General features: G+C 39.7%; 1 protein-coding gene across 1 annotated transcript in view; it reads right to left on the bottom strand.

Annotated features, from left to right (window-relative positions):
- DNAJC15 (DnaJ heat shock protein family (Hsp40) member C15) overlaps window positions 1–24,238 on the bottom strand; it is a 74,735-nt gene that overhangs the window by 9,691 nt on the left and 40,806 nt on the right. Inside the window, exons 4-5 of the mRNA XM_020889502.2 lie at window positions 20,795–20,871; window positions 16,434–16,504 (exon numbers count right to left, since the gene is read on the bottom strand). Coding sequence (XP_020745161.2) covers window positions 16,434–16,504; window positions 20,795–20,871 — 148 coding nt within the window. The remainder of the gene's footprint in view (window positions 1–16,433; window positions 16,505–20,794; window positions 20,872–24,238) is intronic.

Below are 24,238 nucleotides of genomic sequence, written 5' to 3'. Positions count from 1 at the left end.
GGAGAGTCCCTTGGACTGCAAGGAGATCCAACCAGTCCTTCCCAAAGGAGATCAGTCCTGGGTGTTCACTGCAAGGACTGATGCTGAAGCTGAAACTGCAATCCTTTAGCTACCTGATGGGAAGAGCTGACTCGTCTGAAAAGACCCTGATGCTGGGAGGGATTGGGGGCGGAAGGAAAAGGGGACAACAGAGGACAAGATGGTTGGATGGCATTACTGATTCAATGGATATGAGTTTGAGTAAATTCTGGGAGTTGGTGATGGACAGGGAGGCCTAGAGTGCTGCAGGCAATGCGACAAAGAGTCGGACACGATTGAGCGACTGAATTGAACTGAACTGAAATAAATGAAAGGATGTCTTGTTCATGGATTGGAAAAATCACTGTTGTAAAGATGTCAGTTTGCTCCAAACTGACTTATAGATTCATAGCAATCCCAATCATATCCTAGGAGGTTGTGTGTGAATTGTGAATGTGCATATGCAAATTGATTAGATAGTTCCTAACTTACAGTAAAATGTAAAGGGCCAAACATAGCCCATCCCTAACAAATCTTAAATAAAATATAAAGAGTTTATATACCGGAAATGAGGATTTGTTATAAAGCTATATAATTAAAACATTATGGTACTGGCACAAGAAATTAATCAAGGGAAGATGAAAGAAAATAGAGAAATAATTCCAAGAAATAGTGCAGGACAACTTGGATATCTATATAAAACTAACTGAAACTTTACCATTATCTCACACCATGTACAAAATTCCATTCTAAGATGTAACTAGGTAGGACAATAAAGTTTCTAGAAATTAATTGACTTCATGACTTTGAGACAAGCAAAAGTTTCCTAAGCTAAACAAAGCAATAATTACAAAGGTAAAGTTTCAACCATAACTGATCTGTAACAGTATTAAGAATTTCTATTAATGAATGAACATCAATAAAGGTAGGCAAAAACAAGCCAAAGAGAAAAGATAAATGTAATACAATGGACTCATATCTAGAACACAAGAGTATATGATGTTCCCAAGTCAGGTAACCAAAGAGAGAAAAAAAAACTGCAAAGAAAAAATGGATAAGCAGCAGGATATTCATGTAATGAAATACTATGCAGCAAAAAGAATGAAAGAATTACTACAGGATTCACTGCTACATGAATGAGTTTCACAAAGATAATGAGAAAAGACAAAGCATAGAAGACTATACACTTAGATTATATATATATATATATATATATATATATATATATATATATATATATAAAGTTCAAAACCAGGCAGAGCTTATCTATGGCAATAAAACTAAAACAGTGGTCATCTTTGGTGAATGGGGAATGGCCAGAAATGTGTATGAGGAGAAAGTTTTGTGTGATTTGATTTCTTTTATTTCATTAATATATTTTTTAATTGAAGGATAACCGCTTTACAGAATTTTGTTGTTTTCTGCCATAATCTGGGTACTGGCTACATAAATGGATTCACTTCATGATAATTCATTGAGCTGTATACTTAATGAGGTGTGTACTTTTATGAAGGCATACTTAACTTTTTAAAACTTTATTAAACACTGGAGATATGTTGACCTCCATGAAGTCTGATGACACTACCAATTAATACTATCCAAAAATCACTGGGGCTCAGAAAACCTGTGATCAAGACCACGGTGATGAGGATAGTAACTAGGCATTATTCTAATGTGTTATTTCATTTGGTTCATCCAACTATCCTTTGTAGTTGCTCAGTTCTTATTTTCATTACCTAAAGAGACTGAATCACAAACAAGTTTAGTTACTTGCCCAACCCTAGCCAGGGAGTTAAAATGAGGTGGGGTCAGGACTCCCAGGATGATTACCATACCATGCTGTCTCTCACTCTGCTTACACAATTCTTTGTTTATTAAATTTCTACATGTTAAACATTTGGTTGTTGTAAACCTTTTCTACTTTCTGCAGGTCTCTAACCCCATCCCGGGCCCTCTTCCTTCTTGAGTGTGCTAAGTCACTTTGCGACCGACCCTATGGACAATAGCCCACCACGCTCCTCAGTCCATGGGATTTCCCAGGCAAGAACACTGGAGTGGGTTGCCATGCCTTCCTCCAGGGGATCTTCCCGACCCAGGGATCGAACTTGCATCACTTTCGTCTCCTGGGTCGGCAGGTGGGTTCTTTACCACTGGTGCCGCCTGAGAAGCCCTTTCCTTCTTGGGAAGCTTGTAAAATCACACCTTGTGGTTTACTTTTAAAGTATTAATATATACTTATCTAACCATTAGATAATAAATATCTTGAAGAGCAATCATGCCTTAGATCTCTCTGAGTACACAGAAGGGACTTGAGACATGTGTCCCTGATGGAGAGAAGGAAGTGGCGAATCACCTATTCCCTCATCTTCTCACATCAAGGACCAGTTTCACTAAAGTAAAATCACTCCAGAGAGACAGAAAATAGAGCAAACAAATGTGTTAGGAGTGGATGCTTTAGAGATAAACATCTGCAAAACATCTGGGTAAACAAAAGTCCTAACCAGCACAAAAGAAAATAAGCAAATAGTCTACAACTAACAACTGCTGCAAGGTTAGGTACAGGCATGACTTGTTTGATCAGACTTTGCTTTATTGCACTTCGTAGATACTGAGTTTTTTAAAAATTGAAGGTCTGTGGCAACCCTGTGTCAAGTAAGTCTATTGGTGCCATTTTATAACAGGTTTATTTTTTAATTACAGTAAGTATGTATGTGTGTTAGTCGCTCATTCGTGTCCAACTCTTTGTGACCCCATGGACTGTAGCCCGCCAGGCTCCTTTGTCCATGGGATTCTCCAGGCAAGACTACAGGAGTGGGTTGCCATTTCCTTCTCCAACAGTATGTATACACACTGTTTTTTTTTAAATTTATTTATTTAATTGGAAGCTAATGACTTTATTGTGGTGGTTTTTGCCATATATGGAATCAGCCATGGGTGTACATGTGTCCCCCATCCAGAACCCCCCTCCCACCTCCCTTCCCATCCCGTCCCTCTGGGTGGTCCCAGTTCACCAGCTTTGAGTGCCCTGTTTCATGCATAGAAATTGGACTGGTGGTCTGTTTCACATATGGTAATATACATGTTTCAAAGCTATTCTCTCAAATCATCCCGCCCTCACCTTCTCCCAGAGTCCAAAGGTCTGTTCTTTATATCTGTGTCTCTTTTGCTGTCTTGCATATAGGGTTGTTGTTACCATCTTCCTAAATCCAATATATATGCGTTAGTATACTGTATTGGCGTCTTTCTTTCTGACTTACTTCACTCTGTATAATAGGCTCCAGTTTCATCCACCTCATTAGAATAGACTCAAATGTTTTCTTTTTTATAGCTGAGTAATATTCCACTGTATACACTGTTTTTTAAGCATAATGCTATTTCACACTTAACAGACAACAGTACAGTATAAACATAAACATAATTTTTCTATGTGTTGATAAACCAAAATATCTGTGTGACTCGCTTTACTGCAGAATTTGTTTTATTGGGGTGGTTTGAAACTGAAGCCAGTATCTTTGAGGTATGCCTGTATAATTTATTACTAATGTGAGTTTCATAGAAAATACATCAACGTGAAGATTAAGAATATATAAGTTCCCTTTTATCCTTGGGTCTTCTTTATACAGATCTACATATTCCTTAACTCTGATTAAAACATGAATTTCTACATCCCAAGTCTGTAAGACTGAAGTAAGAAGTATTGCAATCTCCTGAACTGAAGGGTTCTTAAAAGTTCACCCACCCTTCTTAAAAGATGTTAAAATCACGTAGCAGCATATAGGAGAGTGATTTCCAGAAGGAGGAGTTCCACTGACCCACTTCCCAGTGCAACTGGTCAATACTATATAATAACTCCCAATCATTGGAAGCCTCTAGAAACAGTCTTCAAAACAAAAATAAAAAAGAAATATCTATTAAGTGTATGAAAATTCAGTAAAAGAGGCAGGAGTCTGTGGGAAACGGCTCGTTCCTTCTCCCCTCCCCACTCAGCAAGGCAGAGACTCCACACTGGACTGCTGCAGCCAGAACACAGGGCTCCCTCCCCCAGCCCCCAGCTCCTGCACAGAGGCCTCTTTCTGCGAAGGGCTGGGTGGACCTGTGTATTTAGCTCCTGCACAGAGGCCTCTTTCTGCGAAGGGCTGGGTGGACCTGTGTATTTCTCTTCTGGCCTCCAGATGCCTGGTGCTGAGGCTCAGGCACAGGAAAGTGGATCAGAAGCTCTACCCTAGGCCTGGCTCCCTTAGAATAAATACTCGGACCTCAAACTCTCTTCCTAGTCCTCAAGGCCTTAGGCTACTTCACTATAAGAATCCAGCCAGTTACTAAACAAATAAACAGACAACAATAACAAGCCTTCATCATCAGCGAAAGGGTGGCAGACCAATACCCAGAGTTGCTATAATATCTAATCTAATATATTCAGCTTCTAACAAAGTATTTCAAGGCATGTGAAGGAACAGGCAAGTATGACAGTATGACCCATGTATACATCATGAACAAAGTAGCCACAGAAACTACCTGTGAGAGTGACCAAACGTTGGATTTATGGGAATCGATTCCAAAGTAGCCATTATACATTCACAGAACTAAAATTTCACATTATACAGTCACAGAACTATACATTCACAGAACTTAAAGTTTTTAAAAAATTACTAGAAGGGCTCAAGAGTAGATCTGAACTGGCATAAGACAGAACTAGTGAACTTGAAGATACAGTGATTGATAGTATGTAAGCTGACATCAGAGAGAAAAGGGAATGAAGGAGGAAAAAACCAAAGCCTCAGAGAAATGTAGGACATTGTGAAATCCATAAATCACACGAAATGGGAGTACCAGGAGAGGAAAGGAGGGGAAAAAACGTCTTTAAAGAAATAGTAGCTAAAAACTTTCCAAGGTTATTGAAAAACAATAACCTACACACCCAAGAATCTCAACAAACTCCAAGTAGGATTAATCTAATAAGACCTAAAACACACACCATAAAAAAATGCTAAAAGTCAAAGACAAGGAGAAAATATGGAAGGTAGCATTAAATTAAATAAACAGAGAGGCCATTAGACTGAGGTGGCTTTAGTGCCTTAGGAGACTACATAATCACACGAAACCCTAAGCCAATAAGTCTCTCAACATTAAGAGATTAAAACCCAAGCACAGCTAATCACACAGAGCCACTTCTTTCCAAGTAAAGCAAATTCTTATGCTATAGCCAAGCAAGTAACTCCTTGCTTGCTCTGCCTCTCCTCCATGGAAGTCTTTCCTCTAGAGAGCTCCTAATCACTTCCAGTTTGGTGCTGCCCAATTCTAACCAAGTTTTGCTCAGACTCTTAAAATTTTTAATATGCCTCAGTTTATCTTCTAACAGTAGCAAAAGAACGACAATGTGTCACTTATAAAGGAAGCCCAATATGATAAAAGGCTAACTTAGCAGAAACAATGGAAGACAGGAAGGCAGTGGAATAACATAATCACAGTCCTCAAAGAAAAAACTGTGGACCAATAGTCCTTTATTCAGTAAAGCTGTTATTCAGAAACAAAGTGAAACAGCATCCTAGATAAACAAAAACTGAAAGAACTTACTGTTAACAGATCCACTTTAGAACAAATAAAGGAAATTCTTTAGGCTGAAACAAAGTGACCTCAGATGGTAATTAAAACTGACATATACAAAGAGCACTAGTAAATATAACTGTAATTATAAAAGACAATATAAATGCCTAATTTTCATTTTTCTCTTAGCTGGTGGAAAAAGTAATGGTATAAAATAATATACACAAAATGTATTATTGGGCCTATAACATATAGAAATGCAATACATGCATATTATATGTGCTAGTAATAGCACAAAGGACATATGTAAGAGAAAAGGTGTTACAGATTGAGAAAATGACAACAGATAGTAATAATTCTAATAGTGTAGTTAGGCTTGTGACAGTAAATGTTATATGCATAACAATAATACCATAAAAGGGGAGGGGTATAGAAGTACTATTTCTATATATAGTACAAGAATTAAGCTTGTCTAAATCTGAAGCTGATTCTGAAAACTTAAGACGTATATGGTTAAACCCTAGAGCAATCACTTTAAAAAACCCTCAAAAATAATGAAGTAATAAAATACATTAGAAAGTATTCATTCAGTACAAAAGAAAACATAAAGGAAGAAAAAGAGAGGGGCAAAAAAGACACGAGATAGAAAACAAAAGCAAATGCAGACATAAATCAAACTATATCAATAATTTAACATATGTGAATGGATTAAACAATCCAATCAATCATTACATTGTCAGGTTGGATAAAAAAAAAACATGATCCAACAATAGCCCTTTTACAGGAGACAGACTTTAAATAAAATAATAAAAATAATTTTTTTATTATTATTATTAATTTGGCTGTTCTGCACAGCATGCAGGATCTTAGTTCCCTGAACAGGGATCAAATCTGTGCCCCTTGCAATGGAAACACGAAGTCATAACCACTAGACCACCAGGGAAGTCTTGAGACAGACCTCAGATTCAAAATCACAAATAAAAGTATTGGAAAAAAATATATCATGAAACACCAACTATGGAAAAGATAGAATGGCTATACTCATGAGATTTTATAACAAAAAGTATTACTAGAGATACAACCTGGACTTCATGCTGCAGTCCATGGGTCGCAGAGAGTTGGACATGACTGGGCAACTGAGCACAACAAACAGATACAACAATTACATTCGGGCGGTGCAGGGGTAAAGAATCCTCCTGCCAGTGTAGGAGACTCAAGGAACAGGCTTGAATCCCCGGGCCAGGAAGAGCCCCTGGAGGAAATGGCAACCCACTCCAGTATTCTTGCCTGGAGAATCCCGCGGACAGGGGAGCCTGGTGCACTGCAGTCCATGGGGTCACAAAGAGCCAGACAAGACCAAGCGACTGAGTGCACACGCGTGCGTGCCTGCACATAAACACACACGCACACACATACTCCTAACAGAGCATCAAAACACATGAAACAAAAACTGGCAGAGAAACAGACAATTCAACAACAAGGATTAATGTCCCACTTTCAAAAATGGACAGAACAACTAGACAGAAGATCAACAAGGAAGTAGAAGACTTGTACAACACTTAAAACAAACTAGACCTGATAGACATCTACAGAACACTCCACCTAACAACAGAACATTCATTCTTCTCAACAGCACATGAACATTTTCCAGGAGAAATCATATGCTAGGCCATAAAACAAACCTCAGTAAATGAAAAGGATAGAAATAATACATTATATTCTCCAACTACAAAGGAATGAAATTAGAAATCAATCTGTGCATGTGTGCTAAGTCACTTCAGTTGTGTTTGACTCTTTGAGACTCTATGGACTGTAGCTCACCAGGCTCCCCTGTCCATGGGATTCTCCAGGCAAGAATACTGGAGTGGGGTGCCATGCCCTCCTCCAGGGGATCTTCCTGACCTAGGAATCAAACCTACACCTCTTATGTCTCCTGCACTGGCAGGTGGGTTGTTTACCACTAGCACCACTTGGGAAGCTCCTAAAAATCAATAACAAGGACAAATTTGGGAAATAAATATTTATGGACTACAACAAGTAGTGCTTAGAAGGCAATTATAGCTGTAAATGCCTGTATTAAAAATGAAAAAAAATCTCAATAACCTAAACTACAAAATTAGACAAATTCCTCAAAAGACATAAATTACTAAAACTGTCTCAAGAAGAAACAGATAATCTGATAGACCTATTACAAGTAAAGAAACTGAATCAGTAATCAAAAATCTATGCATAGAAAACCCAGATACAGACGGTTTATAGAAGGGGAAGGAACATTTTCTAATTCCTTTTCATAAGACCCATATTATGTTGATATCAAGCCAAACAAAGACATCACAAGAAAACTACAGATCAATATTTCTTATGAATGTGAATGTAAAAGACTCAACAAAATACTAACAAACTAAATCCAACAGCACATTAAAAATACCTGTGTACCATGACTAAGTGGTACTTTTCTCAGGGGTGAAAGGTTGGTTTAACAGCCAAAAATCAATTAATGTAACTCACTACATCAACAAAATAAAAAACAAAAATCTCATAATAGCCTAAATAGATGCAGAAAAAGCATTTGACAAAGTCCAACATCATTTCATGACTAAACGGCTCAAAAAACCAGAAAGGAACTTCCTAATCTGATAAAAATTATCTATGAAAAACCCACAGCTAATAATACCACACTTCGCCTAATACCCATTACTAGGCAACTGGATACTTTTCCATAAGATCAGAAATAAGACAAGAATGTCCCCTCTTACAACTTCAATATTGTACTGGAGATTCTAGTCAGGGAAAATTAGGTAAGAAAAAGAAACGAACTGCATCCATATTGGTAAGGAAGAAATAAAACTAACTATTCACAGATGACATAGTCTTATAGTTAGAAAATTCTAATGATCCAAAAATGAAAACCAATTGGAATAAACAACTTCAGCAAGATTGAAGGATATAAAACAAATATTTAAAAATGAATGATATTCCTATACACTCACATCGAACAATCCAAAAATGAAGTTAAGAACATAAATTTTATTCACAACAATGGGAAAAAGAATAAAACACTTTGGAACTACAAAATATTATTGAAAGAAATTAAAGATCTAAGTAAGTGAAAAAACATTCCATGTCCATGGATAAGTAAATTTAACATTAAGATGGCAATACTCCCTAAGCTGACTGACAGATTCGACAAAATCTCTTATCAGAATTCCAGTCAACTCCTTTGTCAAAACTGACAAGCTGATTCTGAAATTCACCTACAATTGCAGGGGACCCAGAATACCCAAAACAATCCTACAAAAGAAGAATAAAGTAAGATGACTCACACTTCAAAAAACGAAAATGTATTATAATGCAAAGGTTGTCAGGACAGTGTGGTACCGGCACAAGGACAAACATACACATCAACGGAATAGAACTGAGGATAGGGAGATGGGATGAGGGTGAAGCTAAAGGATGACAGGGTTTCCTTCTGAGGTGATGAAAATATTCTAAAACTGACTGTGGTGATGGTTGCATACATCTATAAATACGCTCAAGACTAGTGAATTGTGAAGCACAAGCTAAATCAAAACTGCCAGGAGAAATATCAATAACCTCAGATATGCAGATGACACCACCCTTACGGCAGAAAGCAAAGAAGAACTAAAGAGCCTCCTGATGAAAGTGAAAGAGGAGAGTGAAAAAGTTGGCTTAAAATTCAACATTCAGAAAACTAAGATCATGGCATCTGGTCCCATCACTTCATGGCAAATAGATGGGAAACAATGGAAACAGTAACAGACTTTATTTTCTTAGGCTTCAAAATCACTACAGATGGTGACTGCAGCCATGAAATTAAAAGATGCTTGCTCCTTGGAAGAAAAGCTATGACCAACCTAGACAGCATATTAAAAAGCAGAGACATTACTTTGCCAACAAAGGTCCATCTAGGCAAAGCTATGGCTTTTCTAGTAGTCATGTATGGATGTGAGAGTTGGACTATAAAGAAAGCTGAGTGCCAAAGAATTGATGCTTTTGAACTGTGGTGTTGGAAAAGACTCTTGAGAGTCCCTTGGACTGCAAGGAGATCCAACCAGTCCATCCTAAAGGAAATCAGTCCTGAATATTCATTGGAAGGACTGATGCTGAAGCTGAAACTCCAATACTTTGGCCATTTGATGCAAAGAATTGATACATCTGAAAAGACCCTGATACTGGGAAAGACTGAAGGCAGGAGAGGGGGATGACAGAGGATGAGATGGTTGGATGGCATCACCGACTCAATGGACATGGGTTTGAGTGAACTCTGGGAGTTGGTGAAGGACGAGACCTGGTGTGCTGTGGTCCATGGGGTCGCAAAGAGTCAGACATGACTGAGCGACTGAACTGACTGACTGACTGAGTGAACTGTACACTTTAAGTAGGTGAATCATATGGTACTTGAATTATATCTCAATATAATTTAAAAAAATTAAACAGAGACAGAGGCTCTGAAGAATACTTTGAGTCTGATTCAGTTTATCAGATCATTAGAGAATCACAGAAACCTAGAGTTGGAAGTCTCAAAGGGTTCTACCTATTACACAATACAAGAACACCTCCTATTATACCTCTGAGAAGAAACTGTCCTCCGACAGTTTTTGATCTCAGATTACCTTTACTGCTTTGCCTGAACATCACTTTTTCCACTGCTGAGTGCCAGTGCCTCGAACACTGCCCAGCTCCCAGTTTATTGTTCAGTTGCTCAGGTGTGTCCGGCTCTTTGCGACCCATGGACTACAGCACGCCAGGCCTCCTTGTCCGTCACCGTCTCTTGAAGTTTGCTAAAACTCGCGTCCACTGAGGCAGTGATCTCCTTAGACAGAACTTTTAGGATGACTATAAGTGATACTGCACCTGCCTCCTCCCCAGCTGCCAATCTCTATCCCTCCCCCTACTCTGCTTTATTTTTCTTAAAAGCCCTTATCGTCTCGTGACATTTTTCATACTAGCCTTTACTGCCTAACTACTCCCCAAACTTACTGGCTAATGACAATTGCTGTTTCAGCCCTCCCCTCACTATTCCATGGGAGAGCTGGGCAGCTCTGAGCTGGGCCGGGTCGGCCAGGGCCCCAAGGTACAGGATGGGCCCCCTGGGACTTCAGCTGGGGTGGCCAGGCCTGACTCAGCTTCAGCAGTCTTCATCCTCCAGGAGGCACAGAGCAGCCTGCCCTTCTCGCACGGTGGTCTCCAGGCTCCAAGAGGTACCAGCGAGGCTGCAAGGCCCCTCGAGGCCAAGGCTCAGTGTTCATGCTGTGTCACTTCTGCTGCGCTCTACTGTTCACAGCGAATAACAAGGCCAGCCTGTATGTACACGGATAGAAATTAGACCGCCCCTGGATGAGAGGCGCTATGAAGAACTGGGACCGTTCTTAACCTACTGATTATCTATGTCCTATTTGTCTCTCCTAGTGGCATATAAGTTCTATGAAGGCAAGGTCTTTGCCTGTCTTGCTCAGAGTCTACCACACTGTCTGGCTTACATTAAGTACTTAATCAGTATTCACTGAATGAGTTAAAGATCACTCATACGACACTGCTTTCAGTTCTTCAACATCCTGTTTGGTTTCCTCCAAATAATACTTAGTTTGTCAATGTCTTACAAAATTTGGCATCTAGAAAGGAACACAAAATTCTAGACAAGATCTAACATAAGCTCAGCACAGCTGGATAATAAATACTAGTTATAAATTTATAACTAAATAAATACTAGAATAAATGAGCAACAAGTACAGAAGACTGTGGTAATATTCAGTCTTATAGATACTGTGTGCCCTTTAATGCAGCTTAAGAATGCACTTACTTATTTTTAGTGGCTTTTACATTGTTGAATATTATAGCCTTTGAGATCAAAAATATCCGTATGACTCTCTTTCATGTGAAACACTGCCATATCTCTTTCCCATATTTATACAGTTGATTTGGGGGCCCTAAAAGAATATTATATTTATCCTTTTTGAATTTAAATTTTGTTGTTGTTCAGTCCTATCCAACTCTTTGTGACCCCAAGGACTGCAGCATACCAGGCTTTCCTGTCCTTCACCATCTCCCAGAGCTTGCTCAAACTCGTATCCATTGAGTTAGTGATGTCATCCAACCATCTTATCCTGTGTCATCCCCTTCTCCTCCTGCATTCTATCTTTCTTAGCATCAGGGTCTTTTCCAATGAGTTGGTTTTTCCCATCAGGTGGCCAAAGTACTGGAGTTTCAGCTTCAGCATCAGTCCTTCCAATAAATATTAAGAGTTGATTTCCTTTAGCAAAGACTTTTTTTTCTCGGTGCAATCCAAGGGACTCTCAAGAGTCTTCTCCAACACCACAGTTTGAAAGCATCAATTCTTCAGTGCTCGGCCTTCTTTATGGTTCAACTCTCACATCCAAACATGACTATTGGAAAAACCATAGCTTTGATTACTATACAGACCTTTGTTGGCAAAGTAATGTCTCTACTTTTTAATACGCTGTCTAAGTTTGTCATAGATTTTCTTCCAAGGAGCAAATGTCTTTTAATTTCATGGTTGCAGTCACCGTCTGCAGTGATTTTGGAGCCAAAGAAAATTAATCTCTTCTAATTTACAGATCTCTCTGCTGCTGCTGGGACGCTTCAGTCGTGTCCGACTCTCTGCGACCCCATAGATGGCAGCCCACCAGGCTCCCCCGTCCCTGGGATTCTCCAGGCAAGAACACTGGAGTGCCATTTCCTTCTCCAATGCATGAAAGGGAAAGTGAAAGTGAAGTCGTGTCTGACTCGTAGCAACCCCATGGGCTGCAGCCCACCAGGGTCCTCCGTCCATGGGATTTTCCAGGCAAGAGTACTGGAGTGGGCTGCCATTGCCTTCTCCAATAGATCTCTCTAGTTGATCATTTTTATTGATACACTTTTTGACCTGAGACCAAAGAGTTTGAAAATTGTTACTTTCCTACAAATACATGCGTGTGTGTGATAGTTACTCAATCGTGTCTGACTCTGAGATGCCATGGACTGTAGCCCACCAGGATCCTCTGTCCATGGAATTCTCCAGGTAAGAATACTGGAGAGGGTTGACATTTCCTTCTTCAGGGGATCCTGCCAACCCAGGAATCAAACCTGGGTCTCCTGCATTACAGGTAGATTCTTTACCATCTGAGCCACCACATGGAATTAAAAAAATAATTACTTTGTGTACCCAAAGAAGGCCTGAAAACCAAAAAGGGAAGAATAAATTCCTAAAAGAGTCATCCTGGGGGTCCATAGTGCACACCTTGCTAAGGCTGCTATATTAATGAGAATGAACAAACACTTGCTCCACATTACAATAGCGATGACTCCCACGGCGACAATGTTGATCGAAAGCAGCCAGATGCACACGACTAGATACTCAAGAGACAAAGCTAACCTATGATATCACACATCAAGACAGTGATACCTTTAAGGCTGAGGTAGACTGAAAGTGATGTTGCATCATGAAGCACTTTAAAACTTGGCTTCTACTCCATGGTGGACCAACATTTCACAAAACACAAAGGTATCCCATACTTCATGTCACAACAATGTCAAATGGCTATAAAGATGTCTGAAGGCTTACTGTTGATTTTAGTTTTTGATTTCTTGCACACAGCTAACAAACCTGCCTGGAACGAACAGCCAAGCTACACTTTGAGAAGCATGGATTAGGTAGTCTATGAGAGGTTCCATAGTTTTTCAAAGTTAACTGAGTCTGTTTTCCTTTGTACTTTTGTTAGGCATTAATGTCAAACTACTGATTGCAAGTTACCTGGGCTTCCCTGGTGGCTCAGCTGGTGAAGAATCTGCCTGCAGTGCAGGAGACCCTGGTTCGGGGAGACCCCCTAGAGAAGGGATAGGCTACTCACTCCAGTTGTCTTGGGTTTCCCTGGGGGCTCAGACAGCAAAGAATCTGCCTGCCATGTGGAAGACCTGGGTTCAATCCCTGGGTCAGGAAGATGCCCTGGAGGAAGGAATGGCTACCCACCCCAGTATTCTTGCCTGGAGAATTTCATGGACAGAGGAGCCTGGTGGGCTACAGTCCATGGGGTCACAAAGAGCTGGACACAACTTAGCGATTAACACTACTACTACTGACTTCATAACAACTAATCTTTTTCTCCAGTAATTTTTAAAACTATAATCTAATTAAAAGGTATTCTAAAGGCATTAGATCAAAGATCTGAGACATTTTTACTGCATTAACCTTTTTTCACTCAAAGAAAAGGCAAAATTTACTTTTTACCAAAGTACATCCGAATGCTCACTTAAAACTGGTTACAAAAAATTTATTTCCAGTCATTTCCACACCTAATTTTTCTGGTGTCACTTTCTCTGCCCAAGGTGATAATGAAATATGTAACAAATTATCATTGATCACACATTTGAAGTTCTAGCTTTTGTTTTACCAGCTGGTGGCAAAACCAAGAAAAAAAGTCATTTGTGGGTAGGGTGGTAGCGGGGAGAATATTCATGAATTTCAGAAGCACTGGGTAGAGGAGTCAAGTTTTTGCAACCACCTATGTAACACTCAAGGGTGACCTGGCCAAAGCAAACATGGTGAAGAATTATAAAAAGAGGAGGCAAATTGAGAGTTGCAGATTCTCACATGCTTAGTTGCTTAGTCATGTCCAACTCTCTGAGACCCCATGGACTGTAGCCTACCAGGTTCTTGTCCATGGGATTCTCTAGGCAAGAATACTGTAGTGGGAAGCCATTCCCTCCTCCAGAGGATCTTCCAGAAGCAGGGATCAAACCCAGGTCTCCTGCACTGTAGGCAGATTCTTTACGGTCTGAGCCATCAGGAAAGCTTGCCCATTCTCACACTTCCCTGGTCAGGGAATTAGATCCCATATGCCACAACTAAGATCCTGTGCAGAGTAATAAATAAATAAATATTCCTGGGGGTGGGGGGGAAACTACTGTAGAATTAGAAATCAGAATATGTAAACCATTGTAAAAATAAACAACATCAAAATCCATTACCTTCTTCCCTTTAAAAATGAAGCAAAACAACCTTCCCTCTGAAGAGACAGTTTCCAGATTTATGATCATCTCCCAGCTCCAACATATATGAATTCTTTTCCCTCAAGTAGTTGGCAATATTCCTTAAATCATCATATTTTTACTAGAGCAGGAATTCTTAACTATGAGTATATGGATGGGTTTTAAGAAGTCTAAGAACTCTCTGAAACTCCAAATGTTGTAAAACGTTGGATGAATGAGCAACTACATGAACAAGATGTCTCCAGTTGTCAACAGATCTGTTATTGACAACTGGTGATTAAAAGCATCTTTCTTTAGTTAAAAATGTGATCCAAATAGAGAGAGAGGGTTCTTAATTAATTAAACAGGTATATAAAAACATTAAATATATCATATACTGAAAAAAGTCTTGTGAAAAACCCATTCATTTTGTAGATGATAACACTGACATTTAGAGAGATTAAGAGATGTTCAAGCCCATGCTGCTAGCTAGAAGGCAAAAGTCGGGGAAGAATACTTCTACATCCATTCCCTCCCACAATGCCACCAGACTGGAGAATATTAGTAAGCACATTAGGGGGAGTCAACAGCCCCACTTCTCATAAATATAAAATGTCAGAATAAATCAAATAATTCTTTAACCACTACTGGCTCATAACCAACATAAACATTGTTTTTTTTGTTTGTTTTTTTTTTACTGAAAGTATTCTAAAAATACATATTCTTTTAGAAACATTTTTAGACCTTAATTCTTTGCCAGTAGACACAATCAATAGCTTGTCAATCATCTGAAAGACAAAAGTGCTTGATCCCCCTGCAATCAATCAGAGACAGCCACACACTTGACCCGGAAGGGATGGAAGATGTTTAGGAGACAGAAAGCTTCAAGTAGGCCCTTGAAACACATTCGTTTCTGAGTCAATTACTCTGAAAACCCACAATGCAAAGTAAATTAGTTGAATGGATCTTTGACTAACTGTTGAAGCTGTTTAGAAATTTTAAGCAAAACCTCTTTTCAAAGTTTAGTCTCTGGTTTATTCACATGAAAGAATAGCAAGTGCGAAAACCAAAGGAGATGATATTCAGTGAAAAGGATTTTTATAGTAAGTAATTAAGTGAGAAAGCTGAAAAAGAATGCCTTATTTTGGAGTCAGTTAGGATGGAGAGGAACCCAAAATTTGCTTTTAACTTTTTTCAAAATAATTCAAAAATTAAAAGTCTGTAAGGATACAAGAAACCCTGCACTCTCTGCCACCCCCCACCTCCACCCCCACTTTTGACTCCTAAAATACAGTGTAACTTTCCACCATCTGTTATTGTAGAGCAGAAACAGTAATGAACATATGGGCTTTCTCTCTCAAGCAGCTGTAGTGTAGTTAAAGTTATAATAATTGTCTTTCTGTAAGATAAATTTACATTAAAAACCTGAGGCTCAGCCTCAGAGCCTTCTAAAATAAAATTAAGAAACTCAGCATCATGTGTGACATACATGCAGAGATTTAGAGAAGATCCTCTAAATCTTGGTCTTTTATGTGTAAGGTTAAACAAATACAATTCATTATACCCAAATCAGTTTATACAATCAAAGAGTCCATAATTCATCTTTTCTCTTTTCCATCAAAATGCTAGGAGCCTCAAACAGGGGTTAGATAGCTTACATATAGAAATCAGGAACTAAGTTCTCAAAAGCTGATAACTATAAATCTATCACCTCTGTGAGTCACTGAACTCCAATCTAAAGGCTCATTTATTTATAAGAAAACTCACAACACGTGTGACACATAAATTTCCATTTCAAATATTATCATTTATAATGAGTTGAAGTAAACAAAGAAATACAGAGCGTATGCTGGTTCACATATTATGAAAAACAGAATTTTACCTACCTTTATCTGGGTGATTCAAAATCATGATTCTCCTGTGAGCTGCTCTAATCTTGGCCTTGCTGGCAGATGGGCTGTAAAAAGAAAGTGCTTGTAACAAATAGCATCAAATGCAGATTATAAATTAACAGTTTATATGAGTTTCAAGAAATTAAAAACTAATGAGAATTTCACCATCTTGTGGATAAATATAAAATTACAGCTTGTCACTTCATTCTACCAACCATCAAAATAAATCAGATCCAAGGCTACATGTACCTTCTTCAGTCCTTTGTCTCAATTAAAAAAACATATCCACAAGAAATAGGACAGGGAAATCATAGTCTATAGACTATTACTTTGAGTGTGAAAATTTATGCTTCAGGCTCTTTGGGTGGGGGAAGGCAGTATATACAATGCAACAGACAGGTATCTGAACTCTAGAGCGCCAGACAGCAGGAGTTTAACCCCAGCACTGCCGTGAGGATGCGCTGTGTGCTCACACTGTCAGTCAGGTCTGACTCTCTGCGACCCCCTGGACCGCAGCCCTGACTCTCTGCGACCCCCTGGACCGCAGCCCGCCAGGCTCCTCTGTCCATGGGATTCTTCCCGCAAGAACACTGGAGCTGGTGCCTTTCCCGCCTCCAAGAAGGATGGCGTGGCCTTGGCCACATGTTTCACCCTCCCTGTGCTTCAGATTCTTCATTGTAAAACCCAGCCAGGAACAACACAGTCCTCATAAAATAATTACGAGGGATTAAATTAGTTAATGCCAACAAAGTGCTACAACAAGGTCTGGTATGTGTAGCAAATGTTCCATAATAGTTAGTTTTTATTATTATTATCTTTCAACAGAACATCTCAAAACTCTTCATAGCTCATTAATTTATTTAGTTTTGTGAGAAATCTATAGGAAAAGCTTGGCTGTGAGAGCCTAAACTCTAAACAAAAATTGAAGGAGAAAGTTAAATAAGCCTAAAAGTATCCCTGTAAAACCTAATTTATTCAAGTACTGGAAATCATTCTTTCTAGTACATTTTCTAGGCAAGAAAAAAAATTTACGCTAATAGTAACAAAATCCTGGAGTTGCTACTTAATATTTACGCTAGCTTATCTAAGCTATTTTTCTGGGCCTCAAAGGGAAATAACAGTGGCTAACTCAAAGCACAGGTGGTTGCTATGAAACTCAAAATAATCTGTATGGATGAACTACAGGGACTAACAGCAAGTACTTTTAGAGATATTCAGATACAGGTTTAAATCCATTGCTCATTATCTATAAAACTATGTCTTGCTTACTTAACTCTCTGAGTTATAATTTTCTCATAAGTAAAAAATGTACATTAAAAAAATGAAGTATAAATAATCTAATCGAGCATTTCTCGAATGACTCAAAAAACATTACCACAATAACAGTTAAGTGGAAAGAAATTCTCAAGGTCTGCAGAGGTTTGCTTGCCCTTCTACTAATTGGTCATAAAATGTTCACATTCTGTTTTGAACACGCATTCCTTGCTGTCAGTTGCCAATCCTCAATTTTGGCAGGATTCTAGTCTCAAGTTGTTACTTGCTGCTTCTAATCTCCTGGGGTTAAACAACAGACCAGCAAACATGCTAAAAATACACTATCAATTGCTACATAAACATATAAAGTATTCTTCTGTAAAGAAAATAAATAAGTCTTAAGTTAAAGGGGAAGCCAAAAGAAAAATCAAAATATATCCTGAGACAAAGAAACAACCTACTAAAACTTCTGGGATGTAGCCAAAGCAGTTCTAAGAGGAAAGTTTATAGTATTAAAGTCCTACATTAAGGGGAAAGAAAAGAACTCAAACAACCTAACTTTACACTGCAGGGAAGTATAGGCAGAACAAACTAAGCCTAAAATTAGTAGAAGGAAAAGAAAAATCACAGTGAAAATAAATGAAATAGAGACTAAAAGACTAAAAAAAAAAAAAAAAAATCAATGAAACCAAGTGGTTTTTTTTTGTGTGTGGAGAATATAAAGAAAACAGACAAACCAGAAGCTATACTCACCAAGGAAACAGAATTCAGGTAAAATCAGAAATGAAAATGGAGAGATTACAACTGATACAACAGAAATACAAAGGATAAGAGGCTGTACTATACAATAAGACACTGGAAACCCTAGATGAAATAGATACATTCCTAGAAACAAAACACCTACCTAAATGAGAGAATCTTAGTTCTTAAACAAAGCATAAATAATTAAATGTAGATCTGATGTATCTCCAGCACTGGCAATTTCACTATGAATTGAAAATGGAACTTGAAATATAATGTTGCCCAGATCAGGGATTTCAAACTGCTCCCTCGAATCTATCTGACTGAGAGTAGGGGGTTAGGGTGTGTAGAAGAGAACAGTGTTTCCTGATCCTGTAGCAAACAGAGCAGCTTTGGTTTCTACCACTAGTCTATTAAATAACATTTAGAGAGAGCGCCACAGAAGTTTTTAGAAAGTCTGAGTATCACAAATGTATGTTTAATTTCAGAAAATAGCAGGTATAGTAAGTTTCCCAAGCAACTTAGGCTTTATGCAATATGGTAAGAAAACAGAATCATCTGGTAACATACAGAATTTCTTTGTTTCTAAGTAGGGTATCAACAGAGTCAGCCCCATTTTGTCTTTACCTACTTGTCATAGAGTCTAAATCATTTGGATCCCAAGACCAAGGAAAATGGAACCACAGCAGTGTATTCACATCTTAAAAGAATCTCCTCAGAACACTGCCTGACCGCAAGAAAGGGCTAGAGGAAAGCAAACAAACTTTACCTTTCTATGTAATGCATTAAAGGCAAATATTTAGACTTTGCACTCATGAGAGAGACAGGAGAGGGGAGCCAACCTTTATTCAGCACTTGTTCTCTGGTAAGCACTTTGATAGAAAAGGTACTAAGTGGGGCATTTTACATTATTCCAACAAGGCAAAGTAGTATTAACTGCAAGTCAAAAATGAAGAAGCTGAAGTGCATAAAAGCTAAAAATCAGTGCCTCCGTGACAGAACCAGAATCTGTTTGCTCAGCTGATATTTACTAAGTAGTTACTAAGTGCTATGTTTATGCTAAAAAAAACTTCCTATGTGTTAATTTTTGCAGCAGTCCTATGCAGTAGAAACTAATGGTGACACTGAGGCCACCCAGCTAACAAGTGGTAAAACTGATATGGGTACCTGGATTCACTGTTATTCACTGTCTGTGCTGTTAGTCATTCAATTTTCCTTGTGAACTTCTGGGCAGCTTCCCGCTCAATGGAATAAAACTTAATAATCATGTATCTTAAGTCAACTCCAAATTATCTATACTAGAAACAGGAGTACCCTGGATGATATTAAATGATACCTCAAACACTTTTGTTTGGTTTAGTAATGTGCTTTGTATTCACATATCCAGAAATGCGAATGGGATAATATAGGGACCTCAGAAAAATAACAATGGCATTCAGAATAATATTAAAGCAAAGAATAGTTAGCAACACAGCTAATTTAACAGTGTGGTTTCCCCTGCTTAAAATCATTTCTTTTTTGTATTCCTGGTGAGAAAGCTCATCTCTTTCAATATTTAAATGAAGCACCAAGCCAAAATGACCTGTTTCTCTCTTACCCACTTTTTGTGTGTGTGGTTTTTTGATTAGTCATAAGAAATAACAAAATGTTTTGGCTTTAAATATCTGCTAACCTACAAGAGACTTAAAAATTCTGTCAATATAGGACTTTATGATCTATTCTGCTTAATTATGTTGACTAAGTCACCGTAAGATTTGTTGTAGGTGACATACTATAACCAACCCAAATAAAATTTTGAGTGAGCTCTAGGGAACATAAACAAATACAGATACTGGTAAATTTATGCTAGGGGATGTATTCTTAATTCTCAGTGTTAAATGATATCATACAGTAATCACAAAGGATCATTAACTATCTCCTATACTGTTCAAAGTCAGACAATAAATGGCTACTAAGGTGAAATAAGTATAATAAAACATGCTAGCTGTCAAATTGTGGAACTAGAGAATTTTGAAATAGATTCCATGATATAATTGAAAATATGATACAGATCAAATTAGAAAATTGAATTCAGAAAGAATTTAAGGTCACAATAAGGGGTTTTGATAACTGTGTTGAAATTTTAGTGTTCAAACACAACAGCTCCTTGTTGAGGGATAAAGGCACAGCACAACTATGTCTAATTTTTGTTTTTTTTAGAAGTAGTAGGATAATCTCTTAGACTCAAGGTCTGGAAATGTAAAACTTTGCTATTTTCTCCTCTGCCTATTCATAATTTAAAATATAATTTTATTGTCACATTTTCTTTTTCAAGACAAACTCAGCCACAGAACAAAATAGCACTTACGCAGCACACCTACCTTACACCCAAAATGAGACTCGCTTCTCGCCTACTCATTTTCTGTTCAAATCCTCCTCTATAGTAGGATGAAAAGCTCTGTAGAGGGAACAAAGAGTGAGAGATGGTCAGCTCCACGTATGAAGGGGCATGACCCCGACCCTACCACCACACAGCTGCAGTGGGAGGAGCGGGTTTTCCAGAAGGCAACCCGGAGCCGTGGGAGGCGGGGCGGGAGAGCACTGGACAGCAAACCTCGGCATCACTCAGCGCGTCAACAGCTGTTTCCACTTCCCAGCATGCTAGCGTTCCCGCACTGAGGAACGAGAGAGCGGGAGAAGCAAAGGTTCAACTTTTCCATGCTCTACAGGGATTTTCTCATTGGATAACCGTGACCAGGTTACTGCTGAGATGACAGACATCTTTTTAACCTACAAGCCCGGCTGACTGAAAAGGGGAGGAGAAACTGACAAGACAGGGAGGCCATCAGGAGAGCAGACGGGAAGGCCAGGAGGGACCCGAAGACTGGACCCAAGGGTCAGCGTGGCTGGAGAGGAGTGGCAGGGAAGGGACGGAGGCCAGGCGGGGAGGGCCCTGGGAGCAACGGGAATGACGGGATCTCACCCTCAGTGGCGGGAGGGCCAGAGCACTGGGCACACAGATGTGACTTGGGTTACTCTAGGGCTGCCCTGGTGGCTCAGTGAGGAAGAATCCGCCTGCCCGTGCAGGAGACCGGGGTTTGACCTCTGATCTGGGAAGGTCCCACAGGCCACACTACTGAGGCGGCGCTCCAGGGCCCGGGAGCCAAAACTGCTGAGCACGCGGGCCACCACTGGTGACGCCTGCGCACCACAGCCCATGCCCCCTCACAAGAGAAGCCGCCCCCGTGAGAAGCCCACACACAGCAGCTAGAGAGCAGCCCCCGCCTGCTGCATCTGTAGAAAAGCCCATGCAGCAAAGAAGCCCCAGCGCAGCCAAAAATACATTCATAAGTAAATTAACTAAAAGGATTACTCTGCTGTGTGGAGACAGGCACAGAGTGGAGGCAGGAGGCCAGGAAGAGGACACAACAATAATCTAGGCGAGAGACGGGGGTGGTTTGGACCAAACTGGGAGAAGAGGAAGAAGCCAGAGCCGTCAGATTTGGAGAGCAGAAATGACCTTAGCCTGGACTGAACGTGGGGTATGAGAAAAAGCAGCGAAAGAGGATGCAGTAAACGCTGCCGTACTCAGCACAGGGCCCCTTCAGGAGCAAGGCACTTACTCCTCAGACCCCGGGGCTGCTGCTGGCAGACAGCAGCCTGATGGCAAATTCCAGCAACGGCCTCTGCTGAAGAATGCCAAGCCCACGCCCTCTTCCCAGGGCAGCCTCTAGCTGACGGCCGGCTGACGTCATGGTACAAACACTGGAGTTCTCCAGGGCTCAGTCCTTGAGCTTCTTTTCTACATTTGCTTCCCAGGTGATGTCATTTAGTTTCATGGCCCCTGGCCACAAGCTGGGACAACCACGATGAGTCACCTGAGAGTCAGAGGCCCCCCGTGCCCGCACCCCCCAGCTGCCTCAGGCCTGTGCTAAGACTGCACTGCAGCCTAAATTATCCTTCCATCCTTCTTCCCTCTCTTGTCTTCTGGAGCTGTTGATCCTCAGAGCATTCTCTAATAAACTAACAGCTTGCTAATCTGTGTCTCATTCTGCTTTCCAGAGAACTTCCAACTGCAAATGACTGCAAGGTTTCTGGCCTAAATTGCCAATTATTGACTTAGAGGAGGAGTGGTTATTTGTTTTTTGTGGGTGATAGATATCAGGAGGTTGGTTTTGGTTATATTAAGTTTCAGATGTCTACTATGTATGTAAGTGGAGGAAATATCTGACCTGTAGATAATATTGGGGAATTACCAGTACACAGACGGTATTTAAAGCCACGAGACTAAACGAGATCACCTGGAGACAGAGTGTAGCTAAGAACGGGGAAGACTGAGCCCTGGAGACTGCAACATTCAGTGGCAGAGAAATGGAGAGGGGTCAGCAACGGGCACTGTGAAGGCCCAGCAGTGTGGGGGCAGGAGAAGCAGCCGCCCAAAGTGAGGAAGTGGAAAAGAGTGCCAAGCTTTTGAGAGGTCAAACAGGGGCGGAGCTGAGGCTAAACCTCTGGATTTAACCTTTGCTAAACCTCAGGCTAACTGAAGGGACTGGGCATGAAGGTTTGGTAAGAGTGAGTTTAGGAGCGAACAGGAAGAAAGGAACGGGAGACAGCACAGAGACGCAACTTTTCAGGAGCGCTTAGAGAAAACTGCATGCGTGAACTCAGCTTTACCAAGGAAAAACATACATACATGATTGAATGTGCACATGTTTCCAAAATGTGAACCCTTTCCTAAGGAATGATAAATAAGTATGTACTTGCATAAAACCTGAAAGTATATACCGCTCAATGTTATTTTGGGGTGGTGGAATTATGAATACTATTTTCTTCATGTTCATTTATACTTTCTAAATTTTCAACAACGAACGTGGTTACTTATACATTTTTTTTTTTTAAGGACTAAATAAAGGAAACCAAGGAAATTACTAGAGTGTAAAAAGAGTCCCAGGGAGCCAGATCTGGCCATTTATATAACTTGTTCTTTTTGACCGGCTTGTCATAAATTTCCATTGGTAATAATCCCCTGACAATTAATCCTTCAATAAATACTTTAGCACCTAATATGTGCCAGGAACTTTTCAAATGAGACAAGTGACATTCTGTCCTTCACCACACAGTTGTTCCTCTGTCAGTGTACCAGTGCTGTGAGCAATATAAGGTACTACCCCAAATTCCAAGTAATTAACAATCTAGTAAGAAAACAAAAAACAATCTCCTCCTCCAAACTGGAAGGGAATCAAATTGTTTAAGTACACATATTAACATGGACAAATTATGTATATATATATACACACACACACAAGCACACACACAGACAGGAATATGTAAAAGAATAAGAGATGTATAGGGAATATACATAAAGGAATAGGGCTTTAACAGAGGAAGAACAGCTGGTTTTAAGGTTTCTCTCAAGCAACTAAAATTTTTACTAGGTGCATACCTTACTCCCTAATATTTCTTTTTTTCTTTATTTTTATTAGTTGGAGGCTAATTACTTTACAATATTGTAGTGGTTTTTGCCATATATTGACATGAATCAGCCATGGATTTACATGTGTTCCCCATCCCGATCCCCACTCCCGCTTCCCTCCCCACCCCATCCCTCTGGGTCTTCCCGGTGCACCAGCCCCGAGCACTTGTCTCATGCATCTAACCTGGGCTGATGGTCTGTTTCATACTTGATAATATACATGTTTCAATGCTGTTCTCTCAGATCACCCCACCCTCTCCTTCTCCCATAGAGTCCAAAAGTTTGTTCTATACATCTGTGTCTCTTTTTCTGTCTTGCATATAGGGTTATCATTACCATCTTTCTAAATTCC

This window comes from Odocoileus virginianus, chromosome 8, assembly GCF_023699985.2.
Source record: "Odocoileus virginianus isolate 20LAN1187 ecotype Illinois chromosome 8, Ovbor_1.2, whole genome shotgun sequence".
Classification (NCBI taxonomy): Eukaryota; Metazoa; Chordata; class Mammalia; order Artiodactyla; family Cervidae; genus Odocoileus; species Odocoileus virginianus.
The sequence above is the reverse complement of the archived record's forward strand: the minus strand, read 5'-3'. Positions and strand labels throughout refer to the sequence as shown.